Genomic DNA, 19921 nt, shown 5'->3' on the forward strand with positions numbered 1-19921 from the left:
TTCAGCTGTCTAAGCCCTAAATTCTGGAATTCCTTTCCTAAACCTCTCTGCATCTCCTCCTTCAAGAACCTCCTTAAACCTTCCTCTTTGACCAATCTTTTAGTTACCCCTCCTAATGTTTCCTTCTTTGGCTTGGCATCTATTTTTTGTCTAATTATGCTTCTGTGAACTGCCTGGAATATTTTTCTATGTTGATGGTGCTAATAAATGCAAATTGCTGTTGTTGTTTTCATTGTTGTTGGAATCCTATTTTATAAAACTTGAAGGCCTAGAACTTCGGCTGCCCAGTGCCCACTTTTCGGGCACTAAACTGCCTTGCTAAGCTTCCAATATGGCGGACAGAAAGTGCGCATTAATTATGAGCTGGAAATACGCCATCCATCTTATTGGTAAAGGCCAGAAAATCCGCGTAGAGTGCCCACACTTGAAACAGGCATTAGCCCCTGTGCCTAAGCAAATAAGCGGCCTAATGCCTGTTTGTGACCCCCACTGCAAAATTGGTCTGCCCCAAGGCAGCCGACTGCATTCAAGAAAACCTGGTCTACATGCGGCCTAACAGGCGATCCTTAAAGGAGTCACCCGTTGGGCCACAATCAACAAGACAAGTGTTTGAAATATGCTTACTTCAATGTGGAGCCAGGAGGAGCAGGATTCTTGTTACCGATCCAGCAATTAAAGAACATAGGCTGGTGCCGGACAACGATCCCCTTCCGATCGCCACCGCTACCTACCGTGTGGCAACTGCTACCCCTATCACTGCTACCCCCCACCCACCGCTACCCCCCCGCCCGCCGCAACCTCCCCCCCGCCCGCCCGCCGCTTATTTTTAGTTCATCCAGTCTCTTCCATGAACTGGTCAGATTAATTTGAATCTATTTCAGAGTAATTTCAGTGGAGTTTACTTGTATTGTACACATTATTATCAGCTAATCACGGACAGTATTGTCAGAAAGCAAAGCAGAATATACGCATTATTTAGATTATTTAGATTAGGAAAGTTCAGTTTAGGTATGAAGCATTCAGTATTAACATTATTTATTAAAGCAGCAACTCAGGTTCAAAAGTTACCTTTCCCAATGTCACCATTCGGATATACAAAACGCAGTGTGTTAGCAAACTCCGCAAGACTTTAAACAGCAGCAAAATCAAATTGTTTTAGACTATTAGTGCTGCAATCCCTAGGTTATAAACTACACTTATTGTCATAAACAGTTGTTATATTATTACCAAATATCAGCAAGATGGCAAAAAAACACCCGCACACCTTCACAAGAAGTAGCACTTAACCATTTCTGTTGCAATTCTTATACTATGCATGTTACATTAATGAACTGTCACAGTATACACAGCATGTGTTCAGCAAACAGTAGCAACGATGGACCAAGAACACATCTGCTTGTAAAATATACATTGTAAAAGCAATATTTATGCCATTGAAGCAAACAGTCATGACAGAAATAGATTATTGTACAGTATAAACAAGTCTTACATCTAGCCTTCATTTCAGTTAGTGAGAAAGAAAGTTGTTTTCGCAGAGCTCTGTGGTTATCAGTGCTGAACCCCTCTAGATACCAGAGTTCAGGTGAATATCCAGTGTTTGTGGAAATCAAAATAAACTTTTAAACACAGTGATTCAAAAACTGCCCAAACAGCCCAAAAATACAGAGCAATCTCAGCAATGAGCTGTCCTTACAGTTAGTACGTTAATTGCTGCGAGAAGACTTTAACACTGCAATCAGCGGCTTCCCTCAATAACAATCTCAACAACAGGATCCTTGGGATTTCTCCCCAAAATCACCACATGTAATATCATTTTTATTGGTTCAACCTGTTCGTAATTGTCATTATCCCACCAGGTCATGGATCAAGTTTCTTTAAAGGGAGAGTCTCCTGATGTTCATTTCCATTGGGGACCTGTGGATTGTTGTTGGGTTTTGCTTTGTGTACTTTATATAGTCCTCTTTTATGGGCACTGGATTTCTTGCACAAGACAACAATGAGTGCAACAATGATCAGTGCGAATATGATTCCTAGGATCACCAGAAGTAGTATCCATATTTCATCTATGAAAACATTCAAAAAAACAGTTACACAAGTGATTGGCAATCCCAGGGCAATATATTTATTACAGAATTCCTGATTCATTTCCAAAATCCATGGGGGAAAAATTCAGTATCGCCCCGTTTGGGGCGCCATTATCGGCCGTGCACAAAGTTTAGCGCCTGGCGCTAATTATCGCCTCCGACAGCAAACTTGGCTTTTATCGCCCCTGGAGGTGATTGGAGTGCTAAATCAGGCGCTTCACACCTGTCTTATGGCGCAAAGGCCGGGGAGCGAGGCGCTACCTCAGAGCGCTGGCGAAGCAACAAAGGGCAAATCAAAATAAACCTGCAAAGTGCTGCTCAGTACTCAAAACTCCTCACACAGTGTTGAATCTCTCCAGAAGTCTCTCCCTCTCTCTCTCAGAATGTGTGGTGCAAAAATGTCACCGACAAAAAAGGCAGGAAGCGGTCGCCTTTAAATAGCGCTCCCCTAGTCCCTTTCAGACAGCATAACGCTCCCCTCAACCTGTCGTTGCTAGCGGCAGGCGGTAAGGCAGGGGGCGCCATTCAATATCCGGTCCGGGGTGCTAACGGGACGCTGCGCACACGACTGACGTCACAATCTGCCGGCGCAGGAGATCGTGGTGGTAGTGTTTAGCGCTGCCGCAAAATGGCTAGTTAATTTCATGAGCGGCGCAAACATCACCGCGCCCGGGCGCTAGTTGCTTTGCGCCTCATTAGCTCCCTCTTTAGGTGCTAACGGGAGGCGCAAACAACCCCCCATGTGTTTTACCAGGCTTTTCTGTTTCAATCTCAGGCCTGATCAGCAGGTGTTCCATCTTTTTAATCTCTCCCATTTTCTCTCTTTACCTACTCACACACTCCTTGTCCCTCTATTACATTTAATTCATTTAATGCATCTTCCCATTCTCTGATATGAAGGTCATCTAACAATTTCCTATTTTTCTCTAAAGCAGGTTCCAGGCCATTTCACTGATATTTCCTCTCTGTTTGTTTGTCCCTCCAATTTGCTTCTAATTCTATTAAAGTTCTTGTTCATCTTTCATTTTTCAGCCCAAAGCATGCACCACCCGTTCACTCCACAGATTCTGACTGACCTGCTGTGTTTGCAGCATCTCCTGTTGTTGTTTTTCACTGAGGTTGCCCCCCTCACTATTAGAGTTGATGCCCAGCCGTGTGATGCAGCGCACTGAGCTGCCAACACCCTGCACCATGGACTGGCAGCATGTGGATTCACAGCTGCAACTCCCCTCCTGCTGAGTTATTGCCCGGGCAGTCTGGGCAAACACAGAGCAGGAGTAAGGGGCTTCCACACAAAGAGAGACAAGTGGAAGGGAGTGTCACTCTGGGCCACTCGTACCAATGTCCCAGAGGCCAGTTACAAAGCAGCATTGTTAGAGGCAGGCAGTAGTTTGCCCATTTGTCCCTTCGCCAGCAAGTGTGGCGTGGAACAGGAGTCTTAAAGATAGGGGAAGAGAAGAAAACTCGGATAAAATAAATAAATAACAGAATTAAGTAAACCGACAAAGCAATCAGGATTTATTGGGGGTAACAGAAATGCTGCTTCAGTCCTCAAAGGGTTAATTATTTTTCATTTTATATGAATTGTGACCAAGATTACAAACTGACCTGTGACCCTGAGGTCCACTTCCTTCTCATCAGTTCCATATTTATTGATAGCTCGACATTTATAAATTCCTTGATGTTCTGATGTCACTTGGGGAATACGGAGGACTCCAGGAGGGCCAATCTCAACGTTGCTGCCGTTACTGGGGTCTTCCCACTCTAATGTAGCCGGGGGGTTTGCACTGGAGTCGCAGGTCATTGTAACCGCATCACCTTTACTGACGTTTACTGGAAACACTGACACGGGTTTGTTATTTACTGATATGGTTGGGTCTTGTGGTTTATCTGGAAAAGAAATGTTAAAAAATATGAGAGTAGGAAGGTGTTTGGAGCAGCAGCACAGCATTGTGGGACACAAGTTCAACCTCATTGCCAGTGAGTTCCCAATCCCAGCCGTGTCAATGTGCGACACATTCCTCTGTTGGTACAGAAACCAAGGCCTAGAAATTCAAATGTATTAAACAGCTGCCTAAGCATCCAATATGGTGCCGGAAGTGCGCAGCCCACCAGATTGGATCAGGCTGCTCCTTAGTCGCCCAGGGCACAGGCCAGAACTATTTAAAACAATGAATGTTAAGCAGCTTGGGATGTTTTGCTACATTAAATGCGCTATATAAATGTAAGTTGTTGCTGAATAAATTATTCAGATTAGGGCCTTATGCTTGTTGCACCCTTTTGTGATATTGGGCTGCCCCAGTGCCAGATTTGCCACATGGTAAACTCGCCCAGCAACTCGTGGCACTAACGGGCAGGAAGGACCCTTCAGCAGTGCTATTTAAAGGGCTCATCCAGTACTTACAGGTTAGTTGAGGCTGATTAACATTTGAGCATTTTCTGGCCTGTTTACTGACTGTGAAAACTTTATTCTGACTGCTGCGAAGGTGGTTTTGCTGATGCTGCACCATTTTTAAACCTGCGTGTCGTGTCCCCTGCTCGCCCTATCCCGTGTTCTCCCTGCCCCCTGTGCGTCTTTCTCCCTGTATGCCTTGCCCACCTCGCACTCTGCTCCTGAAAACGGGCCGAGAGTGCAATCAAATTTCTAGGCTCAAGACCGTTTCATGACTGGATGAGGGCAGGAGTCAGCTGTGTTGGGAAAGGCATGAAGACCTGTCATGTAATGCTAGTGCCAAACCCAGCAGTGCAACTGTATTTCTTTCTATGAAGTCAGCCGTGTGTAAGCATGCAGCCCCATTCTCTCATCTCTTCTTGTTCTTCTTCTTCTTAGGCCATCCCTCGGAACCAAGGATGACTTGCTTCCACATTAAAAATAAGTTCTCAGGTGACTGATGAGTCCAATGCGGGATCTACAGTCTCTGTCACAAGTGGGGCAGACGATGGTTGAAGGGGCGGGTGGGTGGGGTGCTTGGGTTGACGTGCGCTCCTTGCGCTGCCTGCGCTTGGCTTCCGCTTGCTCCCGGCGAAGAGACTCGAGGTGTTCGGCACCTTCCCGGATGCTTCTCCTCCACTTTGTGCGGTGTTGGGCCAAGGATTCCCAGGTGTCGGTGGGGATGTTAAACTTTTTCAAGGAGACTTTGAGGGTGTCCTTGAAGCGTTTCCTCTGCCCACCTGGGGCTCTCTTGACGTGTTGGAGCTCTGAGTAGAGCGCTTGTTTTGGGAGTCTTGTATCGGGCATGTGGACAATGTGACCCGTCCATTGGAGCTGATCGAGCGTGGTCAAAGCTTCGATGCTGGGGATGTTGGCCTGAGCGAGAACACTGACGTTGGTGTGCCTATTCTGCCAATGGATTTGCAGGATCTTACGGAGGCAGCGTTGGTGGTACCTCTCCAGTGCTTTGAGGTGCCTGCTGTACATGGTCCATGTCTCTGAGGCATACAGCAGGGCGTGTATCACTGCTGCTCTGTGGACCATTACAGATCGACTGAGTGGCAATGCACTGTAATGGTTGACATTAAAAAGTCTCTCACTGCATTCAGAAAGCAGCCTTTTTAAACCTCCATGCCCTGAGGCCATTCATCCAAAGTTGCTGCTGGATCCCCACCCGAAAGAAATTGTGCACCCACTCAGATATTGCATCAAATGTTATATCACCGACTCTCATGAGTTTTGAGCACTTGAGACCAAGGCACAGTTTCCGTACTCTATGGGCTCGATGTTGGGTAGTTAACAGGCAGAAAATAGGATTATCCCCATTTTTCATCCTGAAGTGCGGGCTTCCAGACCTGGGGGAAGGAGGTGCGTAGGAGGTCTGCGGGAGTAGGAGGGGTCTGAAAGTCCGATGTAGAGGTGAGTGATGGGTGTAAGTGTGGAGTGGTAAGTATGTGAGGTGAGTGTAAAGTGTTAGAAAATGTTAACTTACCTTTGTTTCTACCTGCAGCCTTCAGCCTCTGTGGAGCCGGAGTCCCTGACATCTCCATTGTAGAGATACAACAGCCAGCTGATTTCTGCAAAGTAGAAAGGTTTGATGAGTCCTGAACACATGGCCTCATCAAACTACACAGAATGTCAGTGGTTGACAGCTTCACAGAGCTGTCAAACGACATTTCTTCTTTCAAAAGTTCTTGACAGATGACACGTCATACGTTGACGTGCTCTGTCATAGATATGTAATGAGAAAAAGATTGGTGAAGTCAAGCGTAGGTCCCTTACAGTCAGAATTGGGGGAATTTATAATGGGGAGCAAAGAAATGGCTGACCAACTAAATACATATTTTGGTTCTGTCTTCACAAAGGAGGACACAAATAACCTCCCAGAAATACCGCGGAACATAGGGTCTGATGAAAGGGTGGAACTGAAAGAAATCAGTATTTGTAGGGAAATGGTGTTAGGAAAATTGATGGGACTGAAGGCCGATAAATCCCCAGGGCCTGATAATCTACATCCCAGGGTACTTAAGGAAGTGGCCCTAGAAATAGTAGATGCATTGCTGGTCATCTTCCAGAACTCAATAGACTCTGGAATGGTACCCATGGATTGGCGGGTAGGTAATGTTACCCCACTATTCAAAAAAGGTGGTAGAGAAAAGGCGGGGAATTATAGACCGGTAAGCCTGACATCGGTAGTGGGGAAAATGCTAGAGTCCATTATAAAAGATGTAATAGCAGAGCACTTGGAAAGCAGTGACAGGATCGGACAAAGTCAACATGGATTTACAAAAGGTAAATCATGCTTGACTAATCTACTGGAATTTTTTGAGGATGTAACTGGTAAAATAGATAAGGGAGAACCAGTGGATGTGGTGTATTTGGACTTTCAGAAGGCTTTCGATAAGGTCCCACATAAGAGGTTAGCGTGCAAAATTAAGGCACATGGGATTGGGGGCAAGGTATTGACTTGGATAGAGAACTGGTTGGTGGACAGAAAGCAAAGAGTTGGAATAAACGGGTCGTTTTCCGAGTGGCAGGCAGTGACTAGTGGGGTACCGCAACGATCGGTCCTAGGACCCCAGCTGTTCACAATATATATTAATGATCTGGACGAGGGAATTGGATGTAATATCTCCAAATTTGCAGACGACACAAAGCTGGGTGGGAGGGTATGCTGTGAGGAGGATGTCGTGAAACTCCAGTACGATTTGGACAGGTTGAGTGATTGGGCAGAAACATGGCAAATGCACTATAATGTGGATAAATGTGAGGTTATCCACTTTGGTGGCAAAAACAGGAAGGCAGATTATTATTTGAATGGCAATAGATTGGGAGAAGGGGAAGTGCAAAGGGACCTGGGTGTTCTTGTGCACCAGTCGCTGAAGGTAAGCATGCAGGTGCAGCAGGCGGTTAAGAAGGCAAATGGTATGTTGGCCTTCGTAGCAAGAGGGTTCGAGTACAAGAACAAGGATGTCTTGCTGCAGTTGTACAGGGCCTTGGTGAGACCGCACCTTGAGTATTGTGTGCAGTTTTGGTCACCTTACCTGAGGAAGGACGTTCTTGCCATGGAGGGAGTGCCGCGAAGAATCACCAGGCTGGTACCTGGGATGGCAGGAATGACGTATGAGGAGAGATTGTGTCAATTGGGCTTATACTCACTGGAGTTTAGAAGATTGAGAGGGGATCTCATCGAAACCTATAAAATTCTGTCAGGTCTGGACAGACTAGATGCAGAAAGGATGTTTCTGATGGCTGGGGAGTCCAGAACCAGGGGTCATAGTCTAAGGATAAGGGGTAAGCCATTTAGGACTGAAATGAGGAGGAATTTCTTCACCCAGAGAGTGGTGAACCTGTGGAATTCTCTGCCACAGAGGGCGGTGGAGGCCAGTTCATTAAATATATTCAAGAAAGAGTTGGATATATTTCTTGAGGCTAAAGGGATCAAGCGATATGGTGAGAAGGCAGGGACAGGGTACTGAATTTGGATGATCAGCCATGATCTCATTGAATGGCGGAGCAGGCTCGAAGGGCCGAATGGCCTACTCCTGCTCCTATCTTCTATGTTTCTATGACTTCCCCCTAATTGGCCTGCTGAGCCAGCCGGGTGGGCTTAACAAGGTCAATCAGGGTAAATTCCCACTGGTTGGCCAGAAGCTGATGGAGGCATGACTAAAACCTGGCAAGTAGCAGTCACGCCTCCAAAAGCTTCCCATTCAGAAAATCCAGCCCTTTGGGAGCGATTTTCCCAGCCCCTTGTCTTATGTTCATTAATTAATAGACATTCTTATTATGAACACAGCTAGCTTTTGCTAGACACTTTATTGAGCACATGTGGACTAGGTACAGTATCTGTAGAGGCATCCATCTTGACTGCTGCCTTGTGGGTAGCCTAGTGCCTCATGGGTAATGTAGTCTTAATATACATACAGCTGGGTAGTGTAGTCTTATATACATACAGCTATATACAGCTCTACACAGCTCTACGGCTCCACCTAGTGTCCACTATAGAATGACATGTTATTGATCATTACATCCCCCTTTCTTTGAGGTTTAACAAAATCAATATCAATCAACTTTCAAGAAAACAATAAAGATAATATCAGTAACACTTTTGTTAGTGCTCTATAAACATAAACATTTTCAAAACAGTCAACACATTTTCAAAGCTTTACATTGTACTCAAAGATTAAGTCTATCAGGCTTTTTTACTTCACGTGTGGATCTTCTCAACACGGGTAAGTCTGATGTGTCTTCATGAGATTGTTCTGGCGGTGAATGACAAGATGCAGTTGCGGCATTGTCATCAATCTGCTCTTGAATAGTCTCTTGTGTTTTTAGGAGGGAACGGCGGTTCCTCCTGAGAATCTGTCCTTCCTCAGTTCTAACAGTGTATGACCTTGGTCCTACTTCCTCAAGAACTGTAGCTTTCCTGTTCCATGCATCTGGATCCTCAATCCTGACAACATCATCCCTTGTCAATGGTTTTAGAGTTTTGGATGACTTGTCATAGTATGATTTCTGTTTCAGCTTTAACAGTTGAAGTCTCTGTCTCAGTTCCTCACTTTGCTGTTCTTTTGCACAGCAGGGTAGCGTGGTGCGCAACTTGCAACCCATTAGTAGTTCAGCAGGTGAAGAACCACAGTCTAAAGGTGAGGCTCGGTAGCTCAGCAGGGCGAGATAAGGATCAGACTTGCTTTCTGTCGCTTTCTTCAGTAGCTGCTTGAGAACTTGAACACCTTTCTCTGCCTTACCATTTGACTGAGCATACAAAGGACTGAATGTGATGTGCTGAAAGTCATAATGTGCTGCAAACTGTTGCCACTCCTTACAGTTGAAGCACGGACCATTGTCGCTAACGGCAATCCTGGGAATTCCATGTCTAGCGAAGATGGATTTCACATGCACTATGACACTGCTTGCTGTGGTGCTTGAGAGCAGCGCCATCTCAGGATAGTTAGAATAGTAGTCAATCACTATTAGATAGTCTTTACCATTTAAATGAAAAAGGTCCATACCAACATTTTGCCATGGTGCTGTTGGTATGTCAGCTACTATCATTGGTTCCTTTGCTTGTTTGTTTTGGTGTTTCTGACATGTCTCACATTTGCCTATCATGTTCTCAATGTCCTTATTTATGCCAGGCCAATAAACAGTGGCCTAGAAATTCATTATAGCCACTTTTGGGGCGGTAAAGTCGGGCGGCCGCTAAAGTTTGCGCCCGGCGCAAATTCGAGGCCACTTCGCCGATATTCATTAGCTTCGCCCTAAGAGTTTGCTCGAGCGCTAAAACTGGCGATGCACGGCTCTCTTTAGGCGCTAAGCCGGAGGTGCTGAGCGATACCGCCGAGGCCGGGCGCAGCGCAGGTGCGGCCATTTCTTGATTGACTGCAGACACCCTGGCGCCGGCCAGCTCTTAAGGGGGAAGGGTCGAGTTGGTCCGCTGCCACGCCCTGGACACTGCAGCCCTCCAGCTAGGCCTGAACACTGCTGATGGACCCAAATAGCGCCTGAAAGTATGGAGAAGGCCCGTGAACGAGCGCAGCGCTTCGCAGAGCATGATCTGGTTGGCGCTGTGGAGAAGAGACGCCATATTTTGTTTCTGGACAATGGGAAGAAGCCGCCGGCCCGCGTCTACCGGAAAGCCTGGAGGCATGTCACCACCAGGGTGACATCCAACAGTGAGGTCCCCAGGAGCGCTGTACAATGCCGCAAAAAGCTAAATGACCTCGCCAGGATTGTCAGGGTGAGTACCCTTTCCAGTGTCCTCCTCATCCTTGCATTTGCACCTCACATTATGGGCAAAGGGACCTGAAAGCCCTAATGGCCAGCCCTCATGCAGCAGCTATGGGACAGTCATGAACATCAATTGCACATTGTGCACTTAACACACTGGCCAGGCTATTCGACCATGGGAGGCAGTGCACACAAGATCAGGGCTACACACTGGCCAGGCTATTCCACCATGGGAGGCAGTGCACACAAGATCAGGGCTACACACTGTACTTAGAGGCCGTCCTTTCTCTTGCAGGCCAAGCTGGCCAATAATAAGAGGAGCCGGACTGAGACCGGGGGAGGCGGACCCCAGATCCAGCCGCTCACCGAGCTGCAACAGCGCATGGAGCGCATCATGGGTGCCCGGGTGATTGGCCCCGTTGCATCTGGAGATGCCGACCCTGTTCTGGGCACCAATGGTAATGACATCACCTTTTGGACCTCTCTCGTCCCACTTGCGCATCAGATCTACATCCTTTGCCACTGTCTGACCAATGCGCTGAATGCCACCACTCATGCATCCCTCGCTGACGCCCTCTCCTCACTCTAAAGCTACTCTTGTGCCTTCCTGCTTTCAGATGGTGAGGAGGAGGTCCCTGAAGTTGCCAGTGACAGCCCCTCAGAAGAGGAGGAGGAGGAGGAGCAAGAGGAAGGCAGCCCATCAGGGCAAGCCATGCCAATGTAGGGGAGACGTCTTCCTTGGAGGGGAGCCTGGGGGAAGTGTCGGAGGGGAGTGTAGCTCCTGGGACCAGCGGCCTGCAGAAACGCGGGAGGGGGGTGGAAGCTCAGCGGCCTTCTCCCCAGAGGGGGGAAGGGTCGGAGGGGAGTCCAATTGCTGGGCCCAGCGGCATCCAGCAACGCAGGAAGGGTCGGCCAGCTTGGCGGCCTTCTCCCCAGAGGGAGAGTCCGGCATCCAGTCCGGAGACGGTCAACGCCGAGGAGATGCGCCGCCTCGAGGACATGTCCGCGGACTCGGAGCGCCGGCACACGGAGCTCATGGGGGTAGTGGCACGGATGCCTGAGGCCATCGAGTCCCTGTCTCGGAGTGTGACCGAATTTGGGGCCTCACAGGCCACCAGTTTGGCGGAATTCGGGGCAGATCAGGCAGCGAGTCGGGTGGAATTCGGGGCAGCTCAGGCAGCGAGTCGTGCGGAATTCGGGGCAGCTCAGGCAGCGACTGGCCAGGTGATCAGTGGTGCCGTGCAGTCACTGGCTGCTCTGATGCGGTCACAGAACAGGGCAACACGGGCACTCACTGCTGCCACACTCGCTGTGTCAGCTAGGCATCGCCAGGGCACCCGGCGCGCTGCAGCAGCACAGCGGTCTGTCCCTCGGCAGATCGCTGCGCATGCTGCAGTGCTCGCCCGGGCGAGTGCCAGTGTCTCAGGCGACCAGCGAGCGCCTGCCATCCGCCAGCTTGCCCCCATTCCTCCAGCCGCCACTGCCACTCCCCCAGTGGAGCTGCCACGAGCTGCTGCTGCGACTGATGCTGCCCAGCCACAGCTGCAGCATTCACCAGCCGGCCCCTCGAGGGCCAGACCTCGTCTAGGCCGACCCCCAAGGGCATCTGCCGTCATGACATGTGCCCCTCAGGAGCCTTCCCCCAGCCTTGCAGCAGCCACTGGCCTCACTTTGAGGAGGAGCAGCAGGGCGTGTAGGGGCCGCCAAAGTTTGCAGAAGGCATCGCCCTCGCGGGCCACAAAGTAGAGGGTGTGTCCAAATGTTTTGATTTTTGGAATGGGTGTTTTGTGAAGGCCGAGGATGAAGGCCATTTTTGTTTACATCTTTTGTTAATCCTCCCCAGTTTGTGGGAGTGAGTCATGTGTGTGAGTGTTTTTTGGGGGTTTCGTGTGTTTTTGGTTTTCATGTGGGAAGGGCCCTGAGTTTGTACAATAAACAATTTTATTTATTCACATTGTCCATGTTTGATCTTTGAAGTGTTTGTTGCCTTAACCGGCTGAGGGCTTGCGGAGCGGCTGCAATCATGTTCTTTCATTGGCACAAGCCATTCCCTGACAGGGGGCCTAGAAGTGACGTTCAATAAGCCGCCGACGGGCGGCCCTTGGACCTTCTGCCTCCCTCCTGGGCTGGTACTCCTCCTCCTCCTCCTCCTCATGCTCCTCCTGCTCCTCCTCCTGAGGTGGTGGTCCAACGTGAGGTGGCAGTGCCTGAGTCCTGCGGATAGCCAGGTTGTGCAGCATGCAGCAAACGATGACGAATTGGGAGACTTGCTCCTGCGAATACTGGAGGGCTCCGCCGGAGCGATCCAGACAGCGGAACCATTGCTTCAGGACGCCGATTGTTTGTTCGATGAGGTTCCTGGTCGCTTGATGGCTCTCGTTGTATGCCTCTTCAGCAGGGGTCGTGGGCGCGCGGAGCGGGGTCATGAGCCAGGTACACAAAGGATAGCCTTTGTCCCCGATAAGCCATCCTCTTGGTTGAGGCTGTGCCTGGAACATGTCAGCCACAGTTGTCTGTCGCAGGATAAAGGCATCGTGGCTGCTGCCTGGAAAGCGGGCATTGACAGCTAGGATGCGCTGCCTGTGGTCACACACCAGCTGTACGTTGAGGGAATGGTAGCCCTTCCGGTTGCGGTAATCCTCGGCATGCTCCAGAGGTGCCCGTAAAGCCACATGCGTGCAGTCAATGGCGCCCTGCACCATGGGGAAGCCTGCTATTCTTGCAAATCCCACTGCACGCTGCTGCTGCTTGTCCAGGGTCATGGGGAAGGAGATGAATTGACGTCTCCTTCTGAAAAGGGCATTGGTCACCTGGCGGATGCAGCAATGCACGGCGAACTGGGAGATGTTAGCGATGTCCCCAGCAGCGGATTGGAAGGAGCCGGTGGCATAGAAGTTGAGAGCCACCGTCACCTTCACTGCCACCGACAGAGACGTCCTGCGCATCAGCTGTGGACGCAGATCTCTGTGAAGCAGCTGGCAGATGTCTGCAACCACCTCCCTTCTGAATCGCAGCCTCCTAACACACTGCGCGGCAGACATGTTGAGATAGGAGAACTGCTGGCGGTATACCCTGGGTGGGTAAGGCCTCACTTGGCGACGCTTGTTGCCCCCTCTGCGTCTAGCCAGGGCTGCCACTCTCTCACGGCGTCTGTAAGCCCTTCCGACATAATGCTGCAACTCAGCGTTGGCACCCAATGCAGCCCCCATAATATGCTGGCAAACACTGAGATCTCAATGCAGGCAAAGAGATTTGCAAAGCTCTGGCCTGAAGCCAAAAATACCTGTCCTAGTGTTGGGCCAAAGCAGTAAGCTCTCTTCCTTGGTCTCTCTCCAAAAATGCGTTGCACAAGAGTGAATGCTGCAAAATGGCTGCCCTTTATAGTGCAGGGTAAGTGCCCTTTAATTTGCGCTCCCCGCGGCCCGCCTCGGTTGTGTACCGTTCCACTCAACAGTCGTTCGGGCCGCCCGGCGCACAATGGGGCGGCGTGAATGAAGTTCCGGTTCCGGGCGCACAAAGGGCGTTGCACGACGAAATGACGTCATGATCTGCGCGCGCAGATGAGCGCGCGCAAAGACTTTGCGCCGGCGCTAAATGTCTACTGAAGTTGGGGCGAGGCGCAGATCGCGTGGCGCCCGGGCGCTAAGCGTCTAGCGCTCGAGATCTGCTCCTCCTAAGGCGCTAACGGCTGGCGCAGCCAACTGAATTTCTAGGCCTTAATTTATGTAATTTAAAGTCATTTTAAAAATGTGATTTAAAAAAAAAATTATTTAAAGTTTTACTATGTTTTTGGGGGTGATCTCTATTCATATATTTGACAGGTCTTCCTGTCAAATGTATGAATGGAGATTCCCTTCTCTGATTGGCTCCCCATGGCCAACATGATCCCAGGGATGCTGCGAACCGCCTGCGCCTCTGGGATACGTGTGCCCTGCGCACCGGCAGTTTGGAGAGGCCCAGCATCGGAACTCTGCGCCTCCCAGGAGCCCTCCGGTCCAGGCGCAGATTTTTCCGGATCGCAGCCCTCCGCCCGTGGGAGGCCTGTGAACGGAATTTCTGGGCCATTACCCCCAACACCATGAGCTCTTATCTTATGCAGTAACCTTTTATGTGGCACCTTGTTGAATGACTTTTGGAAATCCAAATACACTACATCTACTGGTTTCCCTTTATCCTGGTTTCCCGTTACCTCCTCAAAGAACTCTAATAGATTTGTCAAACACAATTTCCCTTTCATAAAACCATGTTGACACTGTTTGATTGTATTATGATTTTCAAAATGCCATGCTATTACTTCCTTAATAATGGATTCGGGCATTTTGCCAATGACAGATGTTAGGCTAAATGGCCTATAGTTTCCTGCTTTCTGTCTCCCTCCTTTTTTGAATAAGGGCGTTACATTTGTGGTTTTCCAATCCGCTGGGACTTTTCCAGAGTCAAGGCAATTTTGGAAGATTACAACCAATGCATCCACTATCTCTGTCACCACTTCTTTTAAGACCCTAGGATGCAGGTTATCAGGTCATGGGGACTTGTCAGCCTTTAGACCCGTAAGTTTGCCTAGCGCTTTTTCTCGAGTGATAGTGATTGTTTTAAGTTCCTCCCTCCCTTTTGCCCCTTGATTTTCTACTATTACTGGGATGTTTTTAGTGTCCTCTACTGTGAAGACAGATACAAAATATTTGTTCAATGCCTCTGCTATTTCCTTGTTTCCCATTATTATTTCCCCAGTCTCGTCCTCTAAGGGACCAACGTTTACTTTAGCTACTCTCTTCCTTTTCATATACTTGTAGAAGCTCTTACTGTCAGTTTTTATATTCCTTGCTAGTTTACTCTCATAAGCTATTTTCTCCCTCTTCATTATTTTTTTAGTCATCCTTTGCTGGTTTCTAAGATTTTCCCAATCTTCTGGCCTACCACTAATCTTTGCAACATTGCATGCCTTTTCTTTCAATTTGATACCATCCTTAGCTTCCTTGGTTAGCCACGGATGGTTCATCCTTCTCTTCGAGTCTTTCTTTCTCAATGAAATATATCTTTGTTGAGAGTCATGAAATATCTCTTTAAATGTCTGCCACTACTTTTCTTCCGTCTTACCTTCTAATCTATTTTCCCAGTCCACTTTAGCCAACTCTCTCCTCATAACTTTGTAATTGCATTTATTTAAGTTTAATACTCTAGTTTCAGACCCAAGTTTCTCACCTTCAAACTGAATGTGGAATTCCATCATGTTATGATCACTCTTCCCTAGAGGATCCTTTACTATGAGATCATTAATTAATCCTGTTTCATTACCAGATCTAAAATTGCCTGCTCCCTGGTCGGTTCCACAACGTATTGTTTTAAGAAACTGTCCCGAATACATTCTATGAACTCGTCCTCAAGGCTGCTTTTGCCAATTTGATTTGTCCAATCTATATGAAGATTAAGATCGCCCATGATTATTTCAGTACCTTTCTTACAACCCCCCATTATTTCTTGATTTATACTCTGTCCTATAGTGTAGTGTACCTGAGGTGGAGTGGGCTAGTGCTGGTGTACAAGCTGCCTAGCACTTACAGCTAGAGTGCACCGCCCCTTTACGAGGTGCTGGCTGCCATTAAGTGGAGTCAGAGACGTCCAAATTCCGCCCACCGGTCCACCCCGCAAAGGTCGTGCAGCCACTGAATAGTATGGGAGGCACTAGCTCCACCTCTGACTCATTTTAATGAGGTCCCAGCACAAATTTAACATGCTGCCTGGGACCAAGTTACCAGGCGTGAGCAGTGCTCTTCCTGACCCCTGCATTCTCTGGCCCCTGCGCACCCTGCCCCCTGCACGCCCTGCTTCCCTGAGTGCCCTGACCCCTCCCGCCCTGCCCACTGTGCCCCCTGACCCTGCGCGCCATGACCCCTTCATACCCTGACTCCTGCGCGCCCGACCTCTGCCCGCTGCGCTCCCTGACCCCGCGCGCCATGACCCGTGTGTTCCCTGCCCCCTGCGCGTCTTGCCCCGAGTGCATTGTCCCCTGCGCTCCCTGACCCCTGCACTCCCTGCCCACTGCTCTCCCTGCCCCTTGCGTTCCCTGCCTCCCGCGCATCTTGCCCCGAGTACCCTGCCACCTGTGCTCCCTCCACCTTGCGCGCCCTCTCTCCTGCGCTCCCTGCGCCCTGCGTTCTCAGCCACTGCGCACTCTGTTCCTGAAAACAGGCCGAGAGTGCAATCAAATTTCTAGGCTCAAGACCGTTTGATGACTGGATGAGGGCAGGAGTCAGCTGTGTTGGGAAAGGCATGAAGACCTGTCATGTAATGCTAGTGCCAAACCCAGCAGTGCAACTGTATTTCTTTCTATGAAGTCAGCCGTGTGTCAGCATACAGCCCCATTACAGATCCACTGGGTGGCAATGCACAGTAAAGATCGATATTAAAAAGTCTCTCACTGCATTCAGAAAGCAGCCTTTTTAAACCTCCATGCCCTGAGGCCATCCCCCCAAAGTTGCCTCTCGATCCCCATCCGAAAGAAATTGTGCACCCACTCAGATATTGCATCAAATGTTGTATCACCGACTCTCATGAGTTTTGAGCACTTGAGACCAAGGCACAGTTTCCTTATTCAGTATGTTTCCCCCAAACACGCCCTGCACTCCAGGCTGAACTCAGGGATTCTCATTCCCACAAACCTCTCGCCGCTCCCGTCTGTGAGTTCTGTGTTGCAGCGCGAGCTTAAGTCCCCAGTGTTTCTCATGTAGGCCCCATGCCCAGGAATTCCCTTCCTAAATCCCTCTGCCTCTCCACCTCACTCTCATCCTTTATGACTCTCCTTAAAATGCTCCCTCACCTCCTAATATCTCCTTCTTTGACTCGCCATCCATCGTATTTTATTACTACTCTGTGAAGCACCTTGGGACATTTTTATACATAAATGAAAGTTGTTATTGGCCAGTAATTTTCCCAGCGTTTCTCCCATTCCGCCACCGTAACTTGACCGGAATGAGGCAGAAAGTCCATTTACGCCGAATTTCGGCAAAGTCATGGCGGCAGAGTGGGAGCAGGTACGGGGAAATTACTGACCATTGTTGTTGTCGGTCTCAGTCTCTATTGACCACGAGGAGGTGTGCGAGCGGGTCCAGTATGACTCCCACAGATTTCCATTCCTGTTGGGAAGCCTCTGCCTGGCACCGTTACAGGTCATTTGAGACAAAACACTCCGCCCGTGCGACATCCATTGACCTTTTCCTGTCTACGTTTGAGTCCATGTTGCCATTTCCAAGAACTTGTGTTAATACTAAACATTGCTCTGGGATCGAATTTATCTGTTCCCTTGAAAGTCCTAAACCCTTCGGTGTAAATATTCCCAGTGCCCATTGCTCAATACCCAATCCCATTCATCACCTGAGTTGTCCTGTGTGCTCCCCACAGGCCAGGATGTCCCCCTGTGGTCCAGTGTCCAGCACTGTACACACTACTCGAGCTGGAGTGGGCTACTGCTTTGTAAAAGCTGCCTAGTATTTCCAAGGACTGGTGCTCTGTCCCTCCAGCTACCGATCCTGAGATTGCATTGGCCTTTCCATCACTGCACTTTGTGCTGATGGATTATTGCAGTTTACCAATATCCCCCCTCCCCATCCTGATACCTCTCCTGTGTTGTTTCCAGTAGACTGTTCCTATTTATTTTCTGCACCCACTGCTTGTTTCCCTCACTCAGGTTCATGAGGTTTTAACCCATTCTCTAAAAGAGGAAAACCAACCCATTACGACTGAAGTGGAACTTACAGTAAGTTTTCAGAGTCACCGAGGAGTTTGTGATTGGCTTTGTAATGTTAGAGCCCAAGTCCACTTCTGCCAAGCAGGCGTACTCCTTTCCGTCATCTGACGTACTTGCAGTGAAATTGAAAACATTCCTCAATCTTTGATCATCATCCGGGAAACCTGGTTCTTCTGTGGAAACGTTCTGAACAATCTCCCTCCCTCTCAGCCATGTGAGTATGAGCTTATTGTTTGGATAGACCCTGGGACCAGTGCACTCCAGACTATATGTTTTGTTAACTTCCAGCCCTTCAGGAGGTGAAGTAATGGTTAACTCTCGATCTGTTAAAGGAGGATCACAGTTAACAGAATTCACTGAAATAATGTGTCTGAATATTCATACCACTCTCCCCTGCAATTCAATATATGATTCACATCCAGAAACAATTCACTGACAGACCTTCCCTTACTATACGAGTGAACAGTACTGTTGCTCCCAATGGAGGAAAAACCACTAAATGTCCACCCAAACTGAGGCAGAGCTGGGGACAGATCGACTGATATTCTGTGAAAGCAACAACATCCCGAGGTGACTTCTCCCCACGAGATGAAGGCACTTCATATTTGTACGTAGAAGTTGTACAAATGATGGAAAAAGTAAAAGTGCTGCTTCTTCAAACATTGTTCAGAAACTTGGGTTTCCAAAGGGTTTCACTACCTTTACTTAAAGATTCTAATGATACACCATGGAATGGTAGGATATGAACTTCCTTCTGTTAAGTCTTAGACCTGGTTTACTAGCCTCACCTTCATTTGATGACTGTCCATTAACCCAGCTGAGATTAGGATCAAACTGTGTGTGAGTGTAAACCCACTTCATACCACTCTGCACCACAGTTCAGTATCTCACCAGCACCAGGCTACCCTAAATCAGAAACATTCTGGACATCCTTAAAGAGTTTACCCCGTCTCCACCTCCCTTTGATGCCAGGTAATCAAATATGTTAGAACAAGAGTTTTCTCTTACTGTATATTGTGACCACCTTTTTCGCCTCCTTCTGCTGATAACTGTCAGATTTACAGATTACACTGCAAGGTGCTGATTTACAGATTACATTGCAAGGTGCTGCAAAATCCCATTCCTGAACACTTGGGAAATAGTCTGTGGACCAGTTAATACCATATGTTCTGTTCGGATGTATCCCTGGTTTATATTCCATATCTATTATTGGCTGTGTACATGTTGTACGGCAGATCACCTCCAGAGAGTCTCCAAATTCCACAGCTGAGGGGTTTGTGTCGATCCAAACCTCAAATCCAGCCACGTTTGCTGCCAGGGAAAGAAATCACAGTAAATCATAGAATAGTTACAGCACAGTAGGAGGTCATTTAGCTCGTCGTGCCCATGCCGGCTCTCTGCTGGAGCACTTCTGCTAGTCCTACTCCCCCGCCCTTTCCTCATAGTCCTGCAATGTTTTTTCCTTCAGGTACTTATCCAATTCCCTTTTGAAAGCCACAATTGAATCTGCCTCCAGCACCCTTTCAGGCAGTGCATTCCAGATCCTAACCACTCGCTGCGTAAAAAGTTTTTCCTCATGTTGCCTTTGGATCTTCTGACAATCACCTTAAATCTGTGTCCTCTGGTTCTCAACCCTTCCGCCAATGGGAACAGTTTCTCTCTACTCTGTCCAGACCCCTCATGATTTTGAACACCTCTATCAAATCTCCTCTCAAGCTTCTCTGCTCTGAGGAGAACAACCCCAGCCTCTCCAGTCTATCCACATAACTGAAGTCCCTCATCCTTGGAACCATTCTTGTAAATCTTTTCTGCAGTCTCGCTAAAGCTTTCACATCCTTCCTAAAGTGCGGTGCCCAGAATTGGACACAATACTCCAGTTGTGGCCTAACAGTGTCTTATAAAAGTTCATTATAACTTCCTTGCTTTTGT

At 48.6% G+C, this 19921-nt stretch overlaps 1 protein-coding gene across 1 annotated transcript; it reads right to left on the reverse strand.

Moving 5' to 3' along the window:
• Window positions 1-883: 883 nt before the first annotated feature.
• LOC147097783 (vascular cell adhesion protein 1-like) lies at window positions 884-19384 on the reverse strand. The gene is made up of 4 exons (XM_085971899.1): window positions 19001-19384; window positions 18001-18315; window positions 3693-3974; window positions 884-2063 (listed from the first exon to the last, which is right to left on the reverse strand). Exons 1-4 carry the CDS (start codon window positions 19191-19193, stop codon window positions 1858-1860), a joined length of 996 nt encoding a protein of 331 aa, XP_085828025.1. The 5' UTR covers window positions 19194-19384; the 3' UTR covers window positions 884-1857.
• Between the last annotated feature and the right edge of the window lie 537 nt (window positions 19385-19921).

This window comes from Somniosus microcephalus, chromosome 31 (genome assembly GCF_052327205.1).
Source record: "Somniosus microcephalus isolate GS21.2 chromosome 31, FLI_Smic_1.0, whole genome shotgun sequence".
Classification (NCBI taxonomy): Eukaryota; Metazoa; Chordata; class Chondrichthyes; order Squaliformes; family Somniosidae; genus Somniosus; species Somniosus microcephalus.

Bases quoted from the DNA above. Each gene is read 5' to 3' on its own strand.
- LOC147097783 (XM_085971899.1), bottom strand. From the start codon at position 19,193: ATGGAATATAAACCAGGGATACATCCGAACAGAACATATGGTATTAAC. The intron at 18,316-19,000 runs GTAAGAGAAAAC...CTCCTTTAACAG, and splicing joins AAAGGTGGTCACAATATACA to ATCGAGAGTTAACCATTACT. The intron at 2,064-3,692 runs GTCAGTTTGTAA...ATGTTTTCATAG, and splicing joins AGTGGACCTCAGGGTCACAG to ATGAAATATGGATACTACTT.